Source organism: Anopheles marshallii, chromosome 2, assembly GCF_943734725.1.
Source record: "Anopheles marshallii chromosome 2, idAnoMarsDA_429_01, whole genome shotgun sequence".
Taxonomy (NCBI): Eukaryota; Metazoa; Arthropoda; class Insecta; order Diptera; family Culicidae; genus Anopheles; species Anopheles marshallii.
Window position 1 is genome coordinate 61,681,906 of NC_071326.1, and position 21,964 is coordinate 61,703,869.

The 21,964-nt window shown below is 38.7% G+C and overlaps 1 protein-coding gene across 1 annotated transcript in view; it reads left to right on the top strand.

The window, feature by feature from the left end:
- The window catches only part of LOC128719354 (serum response factor homolog), a 114,964-nt gene that overhangs the window by 18,694 nt on the left and 74,306 nt on the right, over window positions 1–21,964 (top strand). The window contains exon 2 of the mRNA XM_053812977.1: window positions 3,524–3,772. Coding sequence (XP_053668952.1) covers window positions 3,524–3,772 — 249 coding nt within the window. The remainder of the gene's footprint in view (window positions 1–3,523; window positions 3,773–21,964) is intronic.

A 21,964-nucleotide genomic window follows, 5' to 3' on the forward strand; every position in this document is an offset into this window, starting at 1 on the left:
ATTGTCTTTGGCGGCCTGGTGTGATTGTGCCTGAATGCGGTTTTTTTGTCGGTCCACTCCTGCGCTGCTGGGCCTGGGCGCTGGTTGACAAGGCTGGGCGTAAAGTTAACACCTTCACCTTCCGGTTTGAGGTCGGCTTCGGTCTTTTGGTTTGTAGATCGTTTTTATACTCTTACTCTTCGGTAAGCGTACCATGCCGCCCTGTGACTAAGTTACCAACCCGTCCGTTCAAGCATGATGCAAAGAGATCGAAAAAGTTGAAAACGAAATCTTCTACCAAAGCAAACCAAAGGCCCCCAAAGCATTCGTACGGCGTTCGGTACGACCGAAGCAAACGCGAATTCTTCCTTGGGGGAAAGGACGAGGCTTGGCAGATGCGAAAGAGATGGAAACATTACTGTTTTTCTCCTGCTCTCTTTGAGGAATGACTTACGGGGAGGCTGAAAAACATATGTTCGAACATAAATTCACACTTTGAGGCTACAAATGCAATGCCAAAAGAATGGCACCGACACGGATCTGTATCCGACCCGAATATTCGATTAAGTGTCTTCTTGCGTTTCTGTACGACCAGTGAAACTTGTTACTGGAAAGAGGCACGTGGGGATGAAGAGTTGAAATACAATCGTCGGGAATTCGAATAAATTGAGGTGACGGTGCCCTAAGAGTTGTTTTACTTACTTTATGTGAGATTGTGACTGGAGAACGTTAACTTCTCGGGTTTTTTTTATTAAAATAGATTGAATTGGACAATTTAAACCCTTCCTTTAATTATTTATTTATTTATTAAAAAACACACATAATGATTCGTATACAAAAATCATTATGCGTGTTTTTTAATGTTAGTACATGTATATGCAATTAAATTATTCCATGCATACAGGTATTTGGTATTATTGAACACTTTTAGAAGTTCATTTTTATTGTTGTATATTTTCATTAGCATACAATCCTCCATTCTACTGATGCAGCTTGCCTATTAGTTACATTTTTAAAAATGCCTCTGTAATAATTTAATTTTCCTCTTTATGAAATTCAAAATCGTTTTAAAATTGTTCACATCATACATAATATGAATAATTTTAAACGTATGCATTACAGCTTTATATACAGCATTACAGTCTATGCATGTCTATTCACCTTTACCAGATCTGGTTTAAATCAAGATTTACATGATGAGTGACGAAAGTGCGCTTGAAACCTAAACATCAAAGGAGCAATCAAGTTAAACGCTGTTCCGTGAATACGGAGTAATGATTGAGTAAGACTTTGCAGTGCAGCGAAGGAGGAATGAAAGAAGCTACAATAATTAATCGTAGCTCTTTCGTAAGGATCGCCAAAATCACAGATGTTTAAGCAAGTGTTACGTGGTTACAGCTAAGTATAGAGTCGGTTTAGTGATTTATGATTGCATCGAGACAGAACAATATTCTTCAGTAAAAGTTCTAAGGGCACGTGCGTTTTATAGGGCGAAAATGTTCATTAAGGAATTTCGGCACGATCGTAATGATCTGCGTGAGCGGGCACTCATTTACAGTTGATCGTATCTGCTGTATAATTGCTGTCTAATTTTGTAGGATGAACGAATATTTGAAGAGAAATAATAACGTGCCGTCACATACCATTGGCGGTGCGCACGTGCCCGTACATTGATTAGAAAGCACAAAATCCCCTATAAATTCGCCATCGGTCAATCAGCGCTCGGAGAATGTCGATGACATCTGAAAGCGCGTGTTTGTGTGTGTGTTTATGTGTGAGCGTTTAGAAATTAATAGAACTGTCCCCTGCGGCTAGGTAAAGGGTTACGTTTCTCGTTTTCGTGTGATGGTCATCTGTGCGTAATATGCAAATGAATTAATCAACGTGTGTAGCAAATGTACGCCCCCTTTGGGGGTAGGTGTCATAAAGTTGATTGAGCGGAATTGAGGCAAGGAAGCTAAAAAATGTGTAGTGAAGGTAGAAAAGCAACAGGTGCGCTTTTTTTTTCTTTCTAACAAATGAAGAAAAAAGGTGCTTTTTCGAGAGCAATGAAAATAACCAAGGATCTGTCTCACCCCTAAAGAATATCAGATCTGCCAAGGGTTGGCTTTGATTCCAAGTGTTTGAGAGTCGAGCGTTAAAACATATATAGACACGCGTACCGAGGCTTGATCCTACTCGGGATCAGTTCGTTGCGTGACGACATAAACCCAAATTAGCATGTTTACATATGCGTTGGCTATGATGAATCATAACCGGTTGCAAAAAGAACGAAAAGTTTCAGAGGTTCCCCGCCTGTTGCCCGCTCAAGTCATTCGTTTTTCAAGCGATTGTTTTACTTTTCGGAGCGGCGCAGCTTCGCAGGAAAGTTGTTTACCGTGGACGTAGTTTATCGTTGAAACGTTGGCGCTCAATCTTTATGCGTGCGGATTGAAGTTGTTGAACCTGTGCGTGTTGGTGTGATTGTTGCTGTTTGAGATGTTTTTTTTTTATTTTCTGTACGAACGATTGCCAGTATCCAGACCTGTTCGCTGGTTTATTGAGTTGTGCGCGAGCATGGACATTTGATTCCAATTCGTAGATCATCGACGGGGGTATTGGAGGCTTAATTAATAGCTTAAAAGCTCATTATAATATGTTGTTTTAAATTGAATCAAATCCTCGGACAGCAAAACGAACTGCTTGCCTTTAACAAACCGTCAGCCCACACGCACGCGTGCTTACGAAGTGGTTTTCATAACAGTTTAGCAAATTTCAAAACTGATGATGATTGTCCTGTATACTGTTGACTGTTGTATACTGTCGCTGCCTGAACTCTTATTCTCAATTATTTTCCCAGCTTTATACAATGGAGGGTGAATCGGATTGAAAATATAATTATAATACACCCGCATCTAAGTGCTCTTTCTCTCTTGTAGGATAATCTGATGTGTCGTTGTTTGAATAATTTATTTCCCTGGCATCGTCACCTAGCTTTTTTCTAATCTTACATGCATGTGGGTGTGTGGAACAGGCCGCGAGCAGTTCTACGTTTGGTATTGGTGATGTAGCAACTCACAGCAAAGATGAATATCTGACAATGAGATTAAAATTCTATCGATTCTAGGGTTTTTGTTTTTGCGCCCTTTGCAACGGTGGAAGGTCGTTCGTAGGTGGCTAGTTAATGGGGTTTCTCATCTCTCTTAGGCTTGGACTTGCTAGCGTTATTATCTCACTTGATAAGCATACGACTTATGATTTTCTTTTGATCTATTCAGAATTACCATATTTAGGAAAACATTTTCCTCCAAACAGGAGATAAATTAGAATATAAAAAAAAGTATTTAAAATATAATAGAGATAAATTAGAAGAAAAAGAGAACAGAATATGAAAAAGAAAATTTCTACATTATTTGCCATGCACTCGGTCTACGATATTTTTGGTGAAACAAGAATTTGTAATTAATGTATCCGGTAAAGCTGTTGCTAGTTAAACGCTATCCTACAAAGTAATATATTTTGTACCTCATATTTAATTTATTTTTTTTTTATTTCTCATTTTCAGGCATATGAACTGTCAACGCTGACCGGCACGCAGGTGATGCTGCTGGTGGCCTCCGAAACCGGTCACGTGTACACATTTGCGACTCGCAAACTGCAACCGATGATCACGTCGGAGGCGGGCAAGGCGCTCATCCAGACCTGCCTGAATTCGCCCGATCCGCCGACGGGTTCATCCGGTGACCAGCGCATGTCCGCGACCGGGTTCGAAGAGACCGAGCTCAGCTACAACATCGGCGACGAAGACTCCAAAGTAAGGCAATTAGTGTACGGCCACGGCCACCACGGGCATGCTCATTTAGGTCACCCACAAACCGGCCATTATGGGCTCGACCAGGGTTTGATGCAGCAGCCTTACCCTGGCGGTCAAGGATCCCCACTCTCCCACGCCCAAACCTACCCACCACATTCCGGCCACACACACCATTCCCACATCCCGCATCACTCCCACACGCACATGACTCATGCGCACGCGCAACGGTAGTGTCTTCTTCTGCAGTAGTGTTTGGGGTTACAACTATTACCATCCCGCATTATATACGCATACTCACAATGAACAAAAACTTACTGTGCTCAACATTCGGCACCCTTTTGAGTCGTCCTTCATTTTCCATGCTGATGCTTGGACATGGAAAGAAAGACAACATCCACAAGACGTTGTCAAATGACCCAAAATGATTCGATTCTTTAATGCAGTTGCTGCTGGCCTCAAAGAGTGCCTGTTAATTATTGTCCGGTGATTCGTGTGCATAAACATACGGCAATGTACCCTGCATAAATGGCAAAAGCTGCGGGATGATGAGCATTGGTCAGGATTCGTCGTTGCGCATTAAAGCACAAAAAACACACACACACAAATACGAAATTCGTTGCCAATGTCTGGAATGCGAAATAAAGAAGCCACGGCTCTTTCAACCGTGTGTAGTACTGCAATGAATAAATACTGTGTAATAATTTATATATAATCTTAAACAATTTCCACAACGATCTCACACCACGAGGAAGATGTACAAACAATAAGCTGTGGAAGAGAAGAAATAGGAAGAGGGTATGACAAAAAAGCAGACACATCCAATCACCAATCTCACGCAGCTCACAGTGGGCGACTTTTCCTTGCTATCCAAGCACCTATCGGGGTCGCGGGAGAGTATTTCTTTTTTCCAGAAGCAACATCAACTTTTGCAACACCGTATGGGTTGGTGCAGAAGTGTTATCGCTAAAAAATAAATAAATTAATAAAAATCGTGAACACTAATAGCGTTCGCTTCTGGTCTACTGTACAATGACGAGAGAAAATGATTTAGCGAAATGTATTGTATGGGTTGCATATCCATGTATATCGTATGTGCGTTCTCAAAAGTATGCGATTTTTTGACGAATTTATTGATTGTTTGTTTGTTGCAACTTCACGAATGAATCTGCATCTGCTTTGAGATGTCGATCTTTTGTTTTGTTGGGTCGAACACAACTTTTTGAACCATGGTGAAGAAGTGCTCGTCGTCTTTTTATAAAATGAATGATTGAATAAAACATCATAGTATTGCCAGCAGGTATACAGACATAGTGCAACGAATGAATTGAAGTGTTTTTTTTTGTTTTCGATCTACATTGATGAATAACCAACTTGCTTATATTTTTCGTAGGTTATATATGTTTAGAGACTTTTTGAGCGTTGTACAAATTTACAGCGTTCAGTTCAATTTAAAGTGAAGTTCATTTTTATACGTTGACAGTGAATAACAATTTTCCCTTATGTGGATAAGCCTAAAATGCCACTCTGGTTTAACACGGTTCTTGTTGTATATCTGCTTTGGTGAGTTACCGGTGTTCACTCATGCGCTCACTTTACGTGAATGTGCGAAAAAGTTTACACGCAATACTGCACACTGTCGGTACGATCTTTGCTTTTGATCACGGCTTCAAAGACGGTTAGCGCTAAAATGCGTTGTGCTAATTGACAGTAATTTACTCCTGCCGACCGAATCGGAAACAGTCTGAAATGTGTGCTGCACTCGAATCCTCCAAAGCTTTCGTTAATGTTTTTTATCCTTTTATTTTTGTTTTATTTTTCATTTTCTGTTGCTGTGTCAACAAAAACAATCTCTTGCACTCAGCTCACGCACAAAGAGTTTGAACAGTGAATCTGACAATGCTGAGTGAGTGTTGACACTAGCGTATCAGGGAAGTTCGAGCTGCGCGATGATGTTGCACTTTCGCATCGTAGAAGGTGGGACGTGCGTTGTACACCAGTCAAATTAAACTGTCTGTCGATATACATGTGTTCGTGTGTGTTTGCTATCAACTATACTTTCTTCCACAACTCTACCATACACTTCTTTCCTTAGCTGCAAATCCTTACACGACATTCCACAAAAATCCTTAAAATGAAAATAAATCTACCCGTGACCCACAAATGAGCATGCCCGTCCGTAATGTTTTTGTATGCGTGTGTACATGTGCTTGTGTAAGCGTTTGCGTGTTTTTGTTGATATTTTGATTTTATTTATATGTATTTCGTTAGTCGTGTTTAAATTTTTCCTTTCCGTTTGATTCCCTTTGCCGATACGCTACGCTTTAATTGTTTCCTTGTTTTGTTTTCCGGGTGTTTAAATTTTATGCAAGTTACAAAAACTGCTCCATGCTGTTCTAATACAAAAATCATCTAAACATACAAATAGACATCGTTCTACGTTAAAAGGAATCATCTGCGAATGAAAACGAAACAAATACTCCATTACCAATTGCTGCGCAGTTGTTATTATATGGATGTCATAAAGCATTACAAAAACGGTTGAAAATTTAACATGGCACAAATAAAACAGCAAGAAAAACTAAGTGACTTATCGTGCAGGACCGTGAGTAATTGATAGTCCAAGTTATTATTGAACATAAGCTTAGGTATTTGTTGTTAAACATAGTATTTCGTAATTCATCTCTAGCAACGTAAGTAGAATAATCAAGCGTAGGCAATATAGGTAGTAAACTGTACACGTTACGGTACTATGCGAAAGCATAAGCGCATCGGATAGTGTCAACACAAAGAATAGTGACAAATGTGTATTATTATTGCGATTAATTCTATAATTTGAACAGGAAGATGCTAGCGGTAAAGGGCAGCAGATAGTACGCTTATGAACTATTTATTTGTTTTTGAGCATTATGCGCTTCTTGTACATACGAACATTCAAAGACTAGTATTGATGAGCGAACTATAGAAGGAAGTAATGAATTTTCCCCCAACTGCTGTACAAAAATTCAAATGATAATAACAACAAAACCAATGCTAACCGATGTTGGTTTTAGAAAAATTTAAGTTAAACAAATCGATCGCACTCAACGCGTATTAACTTATTTCAATTAGTTATTTTTTCTAAATTGAAATGTAACAAACAAAAAGAAATATTGAAAAAAAAAATCTAAACTCTGATCCGTTAACACTAGCTTAGTAAGTACACAGTAGATAAAAGAAAATTCCCAGAAAGTAAACTTATGCAAACGATATAAAATGAGCGAAAGGAACAACTCATGGAAATAAAAGAATGTAAAAGATACAATGAAATCCTCCACTCGAAGTATACTGTTGCATGAACACAGCTTAATGTAAAACCCAAAATAGTGCAAAAGGGTAATGAGAAAACAAATCCGTGGAATTCTCGATCATCGCTAGTGCCATTTCCTATCGCTGCAGAAAATACGAAATTGTTCGTTTTACATAATGTGTCTTGTTTTTCTTTATTTATAGTTTATACTCTTTGTCATGTCAAACACATGTTTTATAAAATGTATTTCAAGAGTCTGATTTAAACAAGCTGTTATGTGTGAATTGTTGTAGTTTTAGTGCGTTGCTAGTCTGACTAGTTAGTTGCATGCAGCTCGCATGTATTTGTTGCCTTCCATTCTCAAACTTATGTGTTTCAGCAAAGTCCATCCAACCATGGTAGGTGGGAAATATTTATTCGTAAGTTTTTTTTACAGCCGTATGACGTTGACTTATCGGTATCTTATGTAACCTGACTTTCATATGATTCTTCCGTATCACAAGTGCAATAGGTGTGGTTTTTTAGGAATCCGTAAAATTGTTCCAATAGTTATGAAAGTATTAATTTAAAATCTGTAAAAGTATTGCAAACTTTTCGAAAAATATTGTTATTAATAGATTTGTTACTTATACATAATTATCTAATTCATGAAATTTAGCGGGTAGCATTTTTCAGTATTATAAACATTTGTTCCTTAATTTACAGTTTATTATTTCTAAAGTTTTTTTTTTATCTGAACAAATGGTGCTATGATTCTGCCGTTTACAATACACAGTAACTATATCGGAGTTAAACATAAAACGTTATTCTATTGGTTGAAGCATAACTTAACAACGAAATTCATTGTTACCAAAATATATTTGGATTGCCGACTATTACTCCTATCGACTATTGAAGGGTCTCGTATCGACATATTTTACCACGTTGCCGGATAGCCAGTCCTTGCTGCAAAGTAACGGTTCAGATGGGATTTCCTCTTGGTCCATTCGCGTAAGACATTTTGAAAATTTATTTTATTATTAGTATTGTTTTATTTTATTAGATTATTATTTCATTTTATTATTAGTATTGTAAAAAATTCTTAATTAACTTTCTGTACAGAATGACTACTAAGTCATTCTTGTAATAATTATATTGACTATTATTAAACGCACGTTTAATACCTACACACAACATAGAAATAATGGTGAGTTAAATAACGTCTATATATATATATATATATATATATATATATATATATATATATATATATATATATATATATATATATATATATATATAAAATCATTCACTTTTTATCGCACTCGATAATTTTAAAACCTTTAAATGATAGGTAATTAACCTGATACAAATTAATTCAACCTTCATGTTACGCAGTAGAAGAAGCGGCTCCAGAAGTGTTAAGTAAATTATTTTCAGCCGGAAACCAGTTCAAACAAAAACCAAAAACTTTTGTAATTGCATACTTCCTTTATTATATAAATTTATTTCATTAGGGATGGCCATTCAGTGTTGATCACAGTTGATAAGTATTATAATTATTATTTATACTCTACTACTTGGTATTATACGTTCTGTTCCATTTCTGTCGGTCGTTCAATAAGAAAGAGACCGCACATTAGAGAGTGTAATGCACCGGAAGTGTCAGCATTACCAATAGACGTAGGAATGCACCGTATTTAATTCCTTCCTTTCCTCTAGAGTGTTAGGAAATGAAAAATGCGCATCGGAATTCGCACCTCAACTGCGAACGTACTTCCAGCTCTAGTATAATTAAGTGTGCGTGAAAACAATTAGTCTGTTGGTGAGCGTAAACCATGAGGAGCTTAGTTTTTTCCAAACACCGCAGACCCTACGGGTGTCGTACATACAGGTTAAAAGAATGATCGAATGATTGTGAGTTGTTTCTTGGGCGGAAGTTAGCGACGAGCAGTTTATTACTTATTCCGGTGCGACACTCCGTTTGGAGCGCGTGCTTCGATTGATTGATTGATTGATTTATTAATTTGATATGCAGTTCATGCACATCTGCATATGTATACGTGTGCAAGACAGTGTGATAGTTAGCGAGCGATTAACGCATTGGCCAAGTATGCATTTGCATAAATCACTCCTATGCACGGAAGCTGGATGTCCGCTCGGGCAGGCTGATAGCACGCAATGACAGTTCAAGCACAATCGATTGAACATGCAGAGCAGATTTATTGCAGATTTGCAGTAGGATATGTAACCTAACGCAACGAACATTGGCGGGTGTAATAATGTTTGGTTTACTTTCTCGCGAAATGAATAATTTTATTGACTTGTTATGTTTTATCTTGTTATGTTTTTTATTGACTTGATTGTTTTCTACCTGCTCTACCTGTTCTATGGTAAGTGAAAACTACTTTTAAATTGTAACGAATAACAGGTTGGTTAAAATTTAAATGGCCAACAATAAAATATCTTTTAAATATTGCGTCTTTCTGAACTTCGGAATCAATTCAAAATATAACAATAACAATAACGACTAAATAATTAATTTATTTAAAAAAAGTTCATTAATTTAAATAAAACGAAACAATCTATTGAACGCAAACTTTACTGATAGGTTTCATTTTTCTTCGTTGACGCATATACGCACTCACGTAAAATTAACAATAACTAGCACTTCAACTCGTGGGTGGTTTCATTTTCCGTTTTGAGCTTCATCAGCATTATTGACGTTTCTAGGTGGTAAGAGTCATTGTGGATCCGCTGTTGAAGATTTCCGTCGCCGCCACAAAGCGCAAAGCATTAATAGAGGATGATCGACAAAGTACGGTAGTGGCAGAAATTATGCGGCAATTTTTGTTTACTTTAGGCGTGGGTCATTAGGTGAAGATTCTTTTGTACGTGTGGTTTGTTCGTTTTGGGCGGTCATTTATTTTAAATATTTTGACCATTGTACTCATAGTGGAGTGAAAACCTACTTTCTAAACGACTAAAAACTTTAAATTTTTGATGGGTGGAACGACATGATATTGAGAGCTGTGATCAATAAAGCATTAACGTAGGTCATACATTGCCTTGCGTGTGAGCGTATAGGCTGTGGTGGTTTAGGCTTGTGCTAAACTTGCTTCATCTCAATTTTGCTCTGAGCAGTGAACATTTATGGCCGTTTGAGCTACGGGAGATCAAGAAATATGTTACAGACCACCGTGCGTAGTGCCAAGAAAAACGCAAAGGCAATGGCTGACTGCCTGCTCAACTAATGCTTCTCAGGTTTAAAAGCCATTGAATACAGAGATTTATACAGAGCGTACGATCAGGAAAGAGACACGATGTTGAAGAGTTGAGTGTTTATTTTTGTCAATTCAATTCTTCCTGCTATGGGTGTGCCCGTCTTCATTCATAAAGCAGACGCACCAGTACTATGAACATTGCCTGATCCGAATGAAAAGTGTATGTGTGATGACCCTCCTCAGTGCCTCAATGATTTTATCTAGTTGTTAGATATTGGAAGAATTCTTACCAAATTTGCAATTTGCCCGTATACATTTGCTAAACGACAGAGACAGAGTGGGAAGTAACGTCACGATATAACAACTGACCCTATTTGGAGACCACCGTGTCGTGTAGCTCGTTCAGTGCAGTACCAACACTTTCTTATGCCAGTTTCTGACGGTGTAACAAACAGCTGTTGAATGTGACTAAATATAGACACTATGTTGGTTTTCAATGAGCACCTGTAGTTTCCAAATTGAACTTTTTGATTCAAGTGAAAGATCTCGGAGCTAGCGGTTTGGGAATGAACCTGATTGAACTAATTACCAAATATACCTATCGTTGCATTATTCATGGGTTTGTAGCTTTTTTCCATTTTTCAACGCTATGCAAAATTATTTCATGTTAAATAGTATCTTAAAGCACGTCCATTCTATCTGTGGCACATGCCATTCGTATGTAAATATTCTCCATTAATGGCATATCTGCACCATTCTAGTAAAATCCCCACAGTACCAGTATGCAACAACACGTTTGAGAATGTGTAAATATTTCACTTTTCTGTACACTGCTCGCTCTAATTAACCATAATGTCTCTCTAACGTCTCGTGGATGACTCAACGCGCTTCGGGAGTAACTGTGGCAATCAGATGTATTTTCATCATTTTCATCAGTATGGGGAAATTTTGTGTTGAGCGTTGGAAGGAGATGCAAATTTGATTCCTATTTGTAATGCTTCAAGATGACAGAAAGGGAACAAATACATAACGCTCGATATGGTTTCCCAGAATACGGGAGATGAATTCTGGGCGATGATGTAAACCCGGACACGTCGACACTACTGAACGTAGCAGTCATTTCGTTTGCGTACACAAGCATGGATGCGTATCATCATACTAAACGGCACGCATTGCTTTGGTGGCTGTTGGGTGATGTAGAAACTAAATTTTATGAGTTTTGAGGCGTTAATGATTTACGGAACGTGTGCGGGAGGGATTTTTTCGCTGTAGGTAAAAATGCTTGGAATTCTAGGCAGTGCTGTTGAAATGGCCTTTATTTAAAATGGTCAGTGGGCATGAATGTATGTTAATTACTGTATGCTTGATAGAAGTATGCAGGAGACCATTTGTGTTGGTCCTGCCATTTTCGAAATATAATGGCGGCACTTTCTAAATGATGCTTATAAAATCTGTCACTACAGACGCAGCACTTCGGCTGGGACATAAAATGCTGCTGTAAAGGTGCAACCATATGTATCATATGAAGAATGTCAACGACGCTGACAGAAGAGTTACATATCTTTAGTTGCTTAACTCGTACAGTTTCTACAACATAGTAAAATAGCAAGTAGGGTAAATTACCAATTGCACACTTAAGGAAAAAAATTGCACACTTAAACAACGGACATATTTCATAAATCCGGGACAGATCGTACCACTATTTTCATTTTCTTTTTGTATACCTAGTATACGTCATTTTCACTTAAAAATTACTGTGACTATCTGATTTAGGCATAATAATGGTGTATAAAGTCAAGAAACAAATATTTTGAAACCCACAGAAAAATGCAATTTTGCACACCATATGCACACTTAATATCGAATTAATGTACATTGTCAAAATCGTCGCAGTGAAACATACCAAACTCGTTGCGATCAATGATCAATTTGCGATCAGCTTTGCTTTTTTTTCATTACCAGCTGTATCAACTGGAATGTGACTCTGAAAATTTTTGTTTTTGACCACATTTAGTGCCTCCTGCAGTGTGCGAGTAGTATTACGTCGTCTAACGAACTTCTTTGTCCATAAGGTTTAACTTTATCGTCGATTTGAAAACACTTATCGTCGTAATACTTTTTTGTGTGCAATAAAATAGGATCGGTGAACTCTATTTGATTCAATTGTTAAACAGTGGACTGAATTAAGTGGTTTTATTTACAAGATGATTATTTATGTGAACGATCTATGTTATGTAACGATCGTGAAAACCATCGTTATTAGTTGGATTTAAATCAAAATATACTGTTGAGATGGTACAGGTGGGAAAATAATCCTTATTTCGTGATGACCTATGATACCCAGTCATTTTTACCAGTGCCGTAGTAAATATTTAGAATAGAATGGAAAAATTCGAAAAAGTGCCTCGATATTGATATGAATTTACGTACCTTTTGCTGAACTCCCTAATATTTTCGGAAAAAATTGTTGTCTTACATCAATGTTTTCTTAATATTTGGAAATAAAGCTTTTTAAACACAGTGTACAATAATTGGCTGGTGAGCAGTAATTGGCCATTTACCCTATAACATGTCAAAATGAATTTAAATTTCCATTTTCTAACAAAATTTTGATCAATTTCTATCCATTTAATTATTGGGTACCTTTTTATAAATTTTAAGTATTTATAGTAAAAAATCACAAAAAATATAGCAAATTGATCATACGACTATCGAGGGCTGAGTCATCAACAAATGATCAAGATAACCGTTTAATTTACTAAGTATCAACTACCCACCAAACAAATAACGCAGTTAGTATAATTTTCATAATGGTACACAATTATAAAGCCCACGTCACCATTAGCATACCAAAAGCGGCAATCTTTTGTGGGAAATGACGAATTTCAGATGCATAAACCTGAAATGTCCTGCTTCCTGGGAATATATTCTATTATTTTGCGTAACAAACACAACCACGTCATGAATTATTTCAATTATTCAGGTAAACCCAAGCCGGCAATCGTGGAACCAGACCCTAAACTCGCCAAATGCGCTGGACGAATAAAAAATTTACAATCCTCATTACCGGCTGTGCGGCTCTAGTGGTAGGTCATCAGTGTGTCAGGTGCAATAAAATGGCATACTATATTCATCATACTGCAGATGACCGCGCCCCAGCCAGCAATAGGATGATCCTTGCTGGAGGATAATCGCGATTATACCGTGAAGTGGAATATCGTCGCGGTTCGAGACGCATGCCATAAATGTCACGATGAATCAGGCCGGACAACTGAACAAACGGCCGTTAACGGCAGTAAAGGGAACAAGCAGCAAAAAACAGGCGCTTGCTGGCGAAATGTGCTCGCCGTAGCCGCAACACGCCAATCCATTGCTGGCATGGTGTATCGGAAAGGAATAAAACGTGTTGTTGCCGGTCGTAAAGCTTTCTAAATTATAGGATTTTAAACATTTCAATACATTTCTGAAATCGCAGTCCTTCTCTCGCACTACGTGGGTTGCCTTTCTTTTTTATCCTGTTGGAGGTATGATTTCAGTTTTGGAGAAAAATGTAGGATCATAAAGTCGTTGGAAAAGCTTCAAATTGTTCATCATAATACGGTCGTAATCTTCAGAGGAATGTACTATCTTCTGTGATGTTCTCCCTCGAACGGAGCTGTGACACAGTTTGATGTATTTTAATGTGCATCTAGTAAAATTTTAGCTTAACATTGATATTTATCAAAGGCAAACACTTTCTCATGTACGGAGAAAATAACCGTACAGTAATGGCAAATGCTCACTGGTGTCAATGAATCATCGACCTGTTTCGGTTTCATATATTCGCAAACTTAATTCGTGTGTGTTAATTTTATTTCATTGTCTCATTTGCATACTCATCCTGACGGAACTAAAAAATCAATTAATGTTTTTGGATCCTGGAAGTTTCAATAAGAATAAAAAATAAAGCATAGATGTGTTTTTCATTTTCCAAACTTCTTTTGAGAACGAGCCATTGCCAACTCAACGCTACAACGCTACAAAAAAAATCCGTCTTAATTCCAATATCAACACATCACAGACGCTCTCCATGAAAAGCAGGATGATGAGATAGTCCAGCGAGGTGCGTAAACCTGTGGTTATAACAATATTTACAGTATTGATGTATCTACTCTACGATTGGTCTGCACTGTCGGCAGTAGTATTATTTTTGGAGCAGTGTTGTTTGCGAACGAACGACGCCGTCGAGTGCCTCAACGCTGAAGCGTAGTATGTTTTGCTACACCCACGCGACCTAAAGTGCCTTCTCTCCGACATTGAGAATTGTAGTCCTCATTCATGTGGATCGCGTGGTTACGTTGCACAGCGCACCGGTTTCGCGTTACCGTTCATACGGCTCATACATCATACGGCTCAGCAAGATAGAAATTTTTTTTCTGTTCAATTCATTCATATTCTCTACTAGCTTTCATCAAAGTTGCTTCAGAAAACATTAAATACGAGACCGGAGTGATGGAGCGTGTCAATGTTTAGCTTTTGACTCTCGAAGAAGTGTCAATAGATATTTAATATTGGACAACCTAAACATCATATTGCGAGCGTATCGTACCATAAGTAGATAATCTAGATAATTGATTTAAAAAAATGACTGTACCTAATTTTAAATTTTTAGTTAATTTTTCTTCTCAAGTCTGAAGTCTTCTTTATTATTAAATATGATATGATCTATTTGTCTTATTTTTTGTTTAGACTTTAAAATAAACAACAAAATCTATAGCAATAAATAACAAAATAACTATGAATAAAATTCAACTCAATCATATCTTTTATTTTGTGGTTGTTTTGAAGATTGGGTGTCACAATAAAATGGTTATATTTTTTTCACAACGTTCAAGCGGGTTGAATCAGTACAAGTATCGTTTACATCACTTATACAATTGAATAATCAGAACATTTACATTTCGTAAGAAGTAACACCCTACTTCCATTACTAAAGCTGCCAGCGGAGGCGTGCAGTTGGCGGTATTGATCTTGAAAATGGAACTTGAGGCTAAAAAGTAGCAGCCAGGTAGATACGAACACATTGGGGCATATTAAAGTTTTGTCCGCTCGACAGCTAATAACATAATTTACACCGATCCGAATCGATAAATTACAAACCACCTTCGATCGAAGGAGGATTAAATGGAAGGTGAAATAGAGCAGCAATTCGTAGAGAACTGTAGCAGAACGAGTAATAGGAGCTTGCCAGGGAGCTGGGTGATCGTACAGATTGGATTGTTACATTAATGTTACTTTCTTATGTAGCTTCGATAAAATTTGTACATTTAACTAACCCAAACGAGTTTCATGATATTTTCAAATTTCCTCAGCCGGAAGTATTTTTGTGACTTATTCCTCATATGTTCGTGATTGAAATGCTTTACTTTAAAAACGTATGCTATCATTATACACAAAGCTTGTTTAAGGGGGGAAGTAAAACAGCGAGACAAGACATATAACCCGAAAGAGCTTTTCGCTCGTGAGAAATCGCATTAAAATCGGAAATAAATAAAGTAAAGAGCATATAACTCAACATTAATTTACTTTTAAGAAGATTTATTAGCCCTATTACCAGCAGCGTTGCGAGTGTTGGCCATCCCCAAAGATTGTTGCCCGGGGTTTTCTCCAAGCAGTGGTGCACCGTTGCAGGATGTTGTTTTTCGGTTTGTTTAACTTTTTATGTCTCAAGCACACTGAACAAAAAGAAAAAAAGTTTTCAAAAAGTGACAAGAAGATGCATTTTCTCGCTCTCGCCGACATGCTTATCCTTCCACCTTCGCATTCGGGCCATTATGTTGATGTTACTGTTATGTGATGTAGATGCTGCCGACTGCTCAGCTGCTGTTGTCTCCTGGACTGCTTTGTACTGAACGAGATAGAAATTGTCTTGCGTTGCGGAACGTGCGCGTGTTTGTATATTATTTTTTACATTAATTTAAATCAAGCGTCATCTCCGAAAGGAAGAGAATCCCCATTGGACAGGGACGTACTCGTATTCAAGTCCTTTTGGGTGGTGTACGCTTGCGACGCGTGCGCGCTTTTGACCACCTCTATCATATGTAAACAAACAACGCCGAGCACACGCCGACACACATTCACCCATCCGAACTGCACGAGAAGTTAAATCGAGATATTGAGGCCGGAACACTGATTCTTGTACTCTGATAAGATTTATAGAGACAATCCGGGGCGAGCTTTCGCGAATGGACGTCTCCATGTGGAAGATTTATGCATGTATCGAACGGCAGAAAGATGGGTTATTTGGTAAGGAAGGACGTAGAATTTGGAATTACCGGTCGTTGGACTTTTGGTTGAAGGTTCTGTTCTGTGCTAGAATTTAAATCTTTGTCTTTCTCGTTCACCGTGCTGATTTTCGATGGCAGTCTTCTGGATTTGCTACAACTTCAAATAACCAAAAATTCATCACGTTCAGAAATAAAAATTTCTGTTAAAATTTTTAAAGTTTAAATAAAGTTTTACTAATTTATACATGTCAAGCCGGATAAATTGGTCCAGTCGTACAACAATATTTTAACAATACAGATGGGTAGTTCTTTAGTATCGTTTTTATATTAGTCTGCTTTAATCTAAACTATCAGGGGTACAATTTTGAGTACAATTTTACAACACAATTTTACAACTGACTGTATTTTTACAAACTGTATTTTTTGCCTTTGAGGTTGAGGTCAGTGTTTTGTTTCCATTTTATTTTCCAAATTTTAATTCAGAATATCTTATGTTGCTCTGATGTGGATTTCAAATTATACACACTTTTGTTCCTCAAGTAAAATCAAGGTACATTCAAGGTAAATTCGATAACAATGAAATGAACAAAACAATGAAATCAACGTGTAACAATTTTAAACTAACAACAAATAATCATTTTGCTATAAGTTGCATTTTCTGTTGGTTGTAAGTTCATCCGAACACAGAACAACAACAAAAAATTCTCCATGTCTGCGTGGATCTGCAAATGACACAAATAAATGTAATCGGCACGCGTTCGCCCCGGGCACTTTCTCGTGAATGTTATTTTGACAAGCCTCGCCCAAGTAAAGGCACAGGTATGGCAGGTGGGCTGCCAAACGAGGAAGGCGAGTGACTTCCAGCTGGGGCTTATTTATCTTGCGATGGCTCTTAATTTTAATATACAGTTTTTTTTGTACATGCAGTTATTTATTTTCGGTTTTAAGCGCTTGAATTTGAATGTGGAGAACGTTACGTTGAGGAAAGAGGTAGAGGTTTCGCTGAATCGCAGCTTCCTGCACACGCAACATTTGCTTTGCGCTGACGCCTTGTTTCACGTTGGAGAGGCATACCAAAAGGATCAATTACCGGATCTCTTGCAGTACCGGTAATGCCAATACCTTGCATAATGTCTTTTTATTCTTTTCGCTTTCGCTCCTTTTTCTTTCCTTTTCTCTACGGCGAAACGAATCATTTAAACCAACGCAACAGCAACTCTCGATCCGGCGATCGAATCACACCGATAAAAACAAATGCTTTACAATGTGTTGATGTTTCCGGATGAGGACGGATGAGAGAAATTTCCTTCTCCGGTTGGTTTTGGATTGCACTGAGACTTGCGTGCCTGGCGCCAACGTGGCCACGAGGGCCAAAGGTTGTGCGTTACCTTTGCACAGTGCATAAGCGGAAGCGATAAATAAAGTGTTATTACACCCGTTTCGATACCTGTGAGTTCGTGTACGGTTTCTTGGTAGTTTTTTTGGGAATGAAGTCATGTATGAACATTACGCATCTGGAGATGTGGGGTTACTTTCTCTACCTAAGCAATATTAACATATGTAGGGCATGGACATGTGCAACGCATCCGCTGCAGTTACGTAGTGCGGATGTTATTCTTGGTTAATGCATCAATAAATGCATGTTATAAAACTATTCTTTGCGATCAAAATTTCTCATCCGGATCTCAAAAATTCCTCTAAAATTTTCTTTTGGCATGCTCTTTTTATTTGAAAGTTGCCTTTGCTATGTAGTACAACTCATGCCAACATCAACTAACACAAAATCATAATTGTACGTAAATAATTTATTGTAAATGTGCTTAGTGAAAAGTAAACCTCGCCTTTATCGCACGCGCAAAGCCCTCATTAATCTTGGTCAAATTGTCGCAGGACATAACAAAACACATAAATTCCCTTTCGTTCCATTCTTGACTGCCAATTCGTTAGCTGTGAAACATGCGTAATATTAGCCGGCTAACTAATAAAGGAACTCTGCTAGAGACGGATGGTTTCATTCATGCATTGCTGAAATGCTTTCCATCCAGATGCGCACGCGGTGGTCCGCCAGATTTCAAAAGGCGCCTTCTCTGCCCTGGCCACCGGTGCAACGGATCCACTTAATACCTGCCAGGCAGGCAGGTGTGACACTCTCGATCATGCAAAGAAAACCACAACCGCACCGTACATTCGCTGGCAAACGACGATGTAAGGAATCGCTCAAAAGCGGCACAAAGTATCGTTGAATGTCGGTTAGGCCCCAAGACCTTGGTAATGAATTTCAAGCAACCCGCTACGCCATCGGTTGCGGGTTGCGGCTGACTAGAAGGTGCTCGTGTGTTTCGGTGTTTATTTATCACACCACCGCCCGAACCGATGGTGACTCCGTGGGAGGCTGCGGAAGCGTTGAGTGGTTCTACACGATGGAGCCTGAAGTTGGTTCGAAGGAGGGTAGTAAAGGTTCGGACAGTGTCGCGTGGGTGATCCTTACGCGATCAGATGAATGGCACGCGTACTAACAAACACCACCAAGGAGCTTCACTGATGCGGCTCGTAGGCCAGCGAAACCTTGGAACGGTGCTGGTACACAGCGTAGGCCAACACAAACATACAACCGAAAGTAGCTCTACATGATAATGTAATTTATAATATCTGAGTATAACAATTTTTCTCCTTTCCTCCTTACTCCATCACGTGCAAAACAATACTTCCTCGCTCTTGTTTTATTGAAAGTCCCCGCTGGGAAGATTTGCGCGGTCCGTTAATCGCGGTAAGTCTACCAGGCAAGCACTGTAGGCCACCTCCGCTTGGTTCGTTTGAGTAGATGGAAAGCATGGGCAACAGTGAACCAACGGGGGAGTTCTGTATGACGTTTGCCTTTGTCTCCACCGTCAAGGTCAACGGGGACGACCCCCTACGCAATGGAAATCAAAAGCCCTCGCCTCCGCACACAGATGATATTCCGTTTGCGTTGCTAGGTTCAGATCACTGCTACCTTCCGCAAACGTTACTTTTAAGCTTCGGGTTAGTTTATTAATGGGTGGTGCTAGTGTGAGTTTGTAGGGCAAGAGTGAAGACATCGATGCTGCCTACAAGATAAATACAGCTGATATTTGTTTCAGATCATATCCAAGCACATGGAGATGGTCGATTCCAGTTTCTCGGAGATTACGGCAAAAAGCAAAATGTTGGAAAATGTTTTTTTTTTTTTTTTTTTTTTTTTTTCGTTAGAACGGCCTGGCCGTATCGACTTATTTTACCACGTAGCCGATTAGTCAGTCCTTGCTACGGGGGATTGGTCCGGATGGGATTTTGGTCCGGTCCGTTCGTGTGAAGACCGGCGCCGCTACCATCATGCCACCGGGCCGCCCCTATTGGAAAATTGGAATTGGAAAATTGGAAAATGTTTTATAGTTGTAGGTAAATAGGTTACCGATACCACTCAGCAATTATTAGAATGGTGATATGATGAAGTTCTGGATATCAATGATATATTGAGTCAACAGATTGCAAATTCAATATTATTTCACTTCGTTTGCTTGAAAAACCGAACTGGGCCTTATATTTGTTCCTAATGCAATTGCAATTACAAAATTTATTATGGTATATTTTGTAAAACTAAATATTTTGATCATCTTATATGGATCACAGATTCAAAAGCTAGACCGTGAGTAACTTGCGAAAAAAAGTCTTCATGGTAATTAAGATGTTTTTGTTTTTTTTCGATTTCGATTATCGTATACGGTTCTTTAGTTGAAACTAATTGGAACATCAAGTATGACGTTGCTGACCAAAAATTTACGATTATGCCTCATAATTTCTTCGAGCTTCCTATGCAACGTGCTATCTATTAGCAAGTCCTGACAAAGGTGGAAAGGAATTAAAATAAAAAAACAGACTGCTGAAACGTTAACCATTCGTTCCTGTGCCGATAAGAGATCGTCACGCCTAACTTTCAGAATTACAAACACATAAGTGTGCAAGCACACGCATACTGCATTCGGTACGTCGCGAACGGTGCATGCGTGGATAAAGTTTTCATCTGAGCTATAAATTTAAAATCGTGAGCTTTACGACTTGCCGTCTATAAATTTTTGAGCAGATGTGTGAGGTGTAATTTTGGTTTGTGCTGATGTCCTCTATTTCGGACGTTGTATCCCGGGGGTTTAACCTGTTGGCCATGATTGTTGGTGTGCAAAATACTGTTACATTACGCATGACACTCAGTGGGGGTAGTTCAATAAGTCGAAAATGCACGAAACTTTAAAGGAGCATGTATGCTGCCGCAGATAAACTGACACAAAATTTATTAAAGAGGTTCCCCAACCATTCCACAACATGGTCGCGATGAGATGACGAATGCTCTGGAGGACCATCAGCAGTAGAGGTACGCGTTAGGGGAATGGAGATGGATCCTCGTCATTCTTTCCCATCCTGTCGAATATTTCTCGCAGTGACGCCAATTAGTCAATTTACTGTTAGGTAATTTAAGCTTCACCTTCGTGCCTTTCGATACGGGTTCGGTGGTTTTTACTGTGCGTGTTTGTAGGTCCAGAGTTTGTGTGTGTATGTTTTTTGTTGTTGTTGTTTCCAAGTTGTATTGTATCTTGAGTTTTGTTCCTTTTTGCCGTGTATAAATTTCTTCCACTTGCCTGGTTGATCAGTTGATTATTGAAAAATTTTCTTTGCCAATTTCTTCGCACATGAGCTCTCCCCAATTCCCAATCTGGGAACAACAACTGCTTGCAACATCATCATCCGAACCGTGTCCATATCATTCCGCTAACTCTGCCGGTTCGCAAGACAACGGGAAAGTTCCCGCCAGATGACGTACGACGGATTCGAACTTCGATCTTTCCCCTGACAGAAAACCACCCCCGCACCACGTTTTCCACCACTGACTTCTTCTCTGTCTGTTCCTTTCTTTATACAAGGTTGTAAGCATTGAGTTTTTTTTTGCAGATTTTTTGATAGTTCGCAGGTTCGTCGCTTGTCTTGTATCACTGTCGTTTAGGAGAAGATTTCGCGGTACTATGTGAGAAGGATGGACGAACCCTCCGCTTCCTTCCCGAAACACTAACGTTCCGTAACTTCCAATCCTCTTGCTATGTGTGTATGTGTTGTCATTAACGAAGAGGAATTATTCACGGAATGGGACAATGGTTATAAAGATAAGATATTGTAGCCTTCTTTTTATTTCCTTTTGATCGTCAGTGTTCAACATTCGAAGGTGTACATTTTTCGTTGCCTCAACACATCTTTTACCCTGCTTCGTGCTCTGTTTACCCATGATCGCACACCCGTACCAGTCGACGTTGGGATGTTAATCAGCAGATTACTGGAGCTGATTTAAACAGGTTTGGGCATTCTGTTAGCGTTAATTTATCGAACGCTGTTGATAAGAAGTGAAAGATTGTTGACGATTTGAGCTTGCAGCATT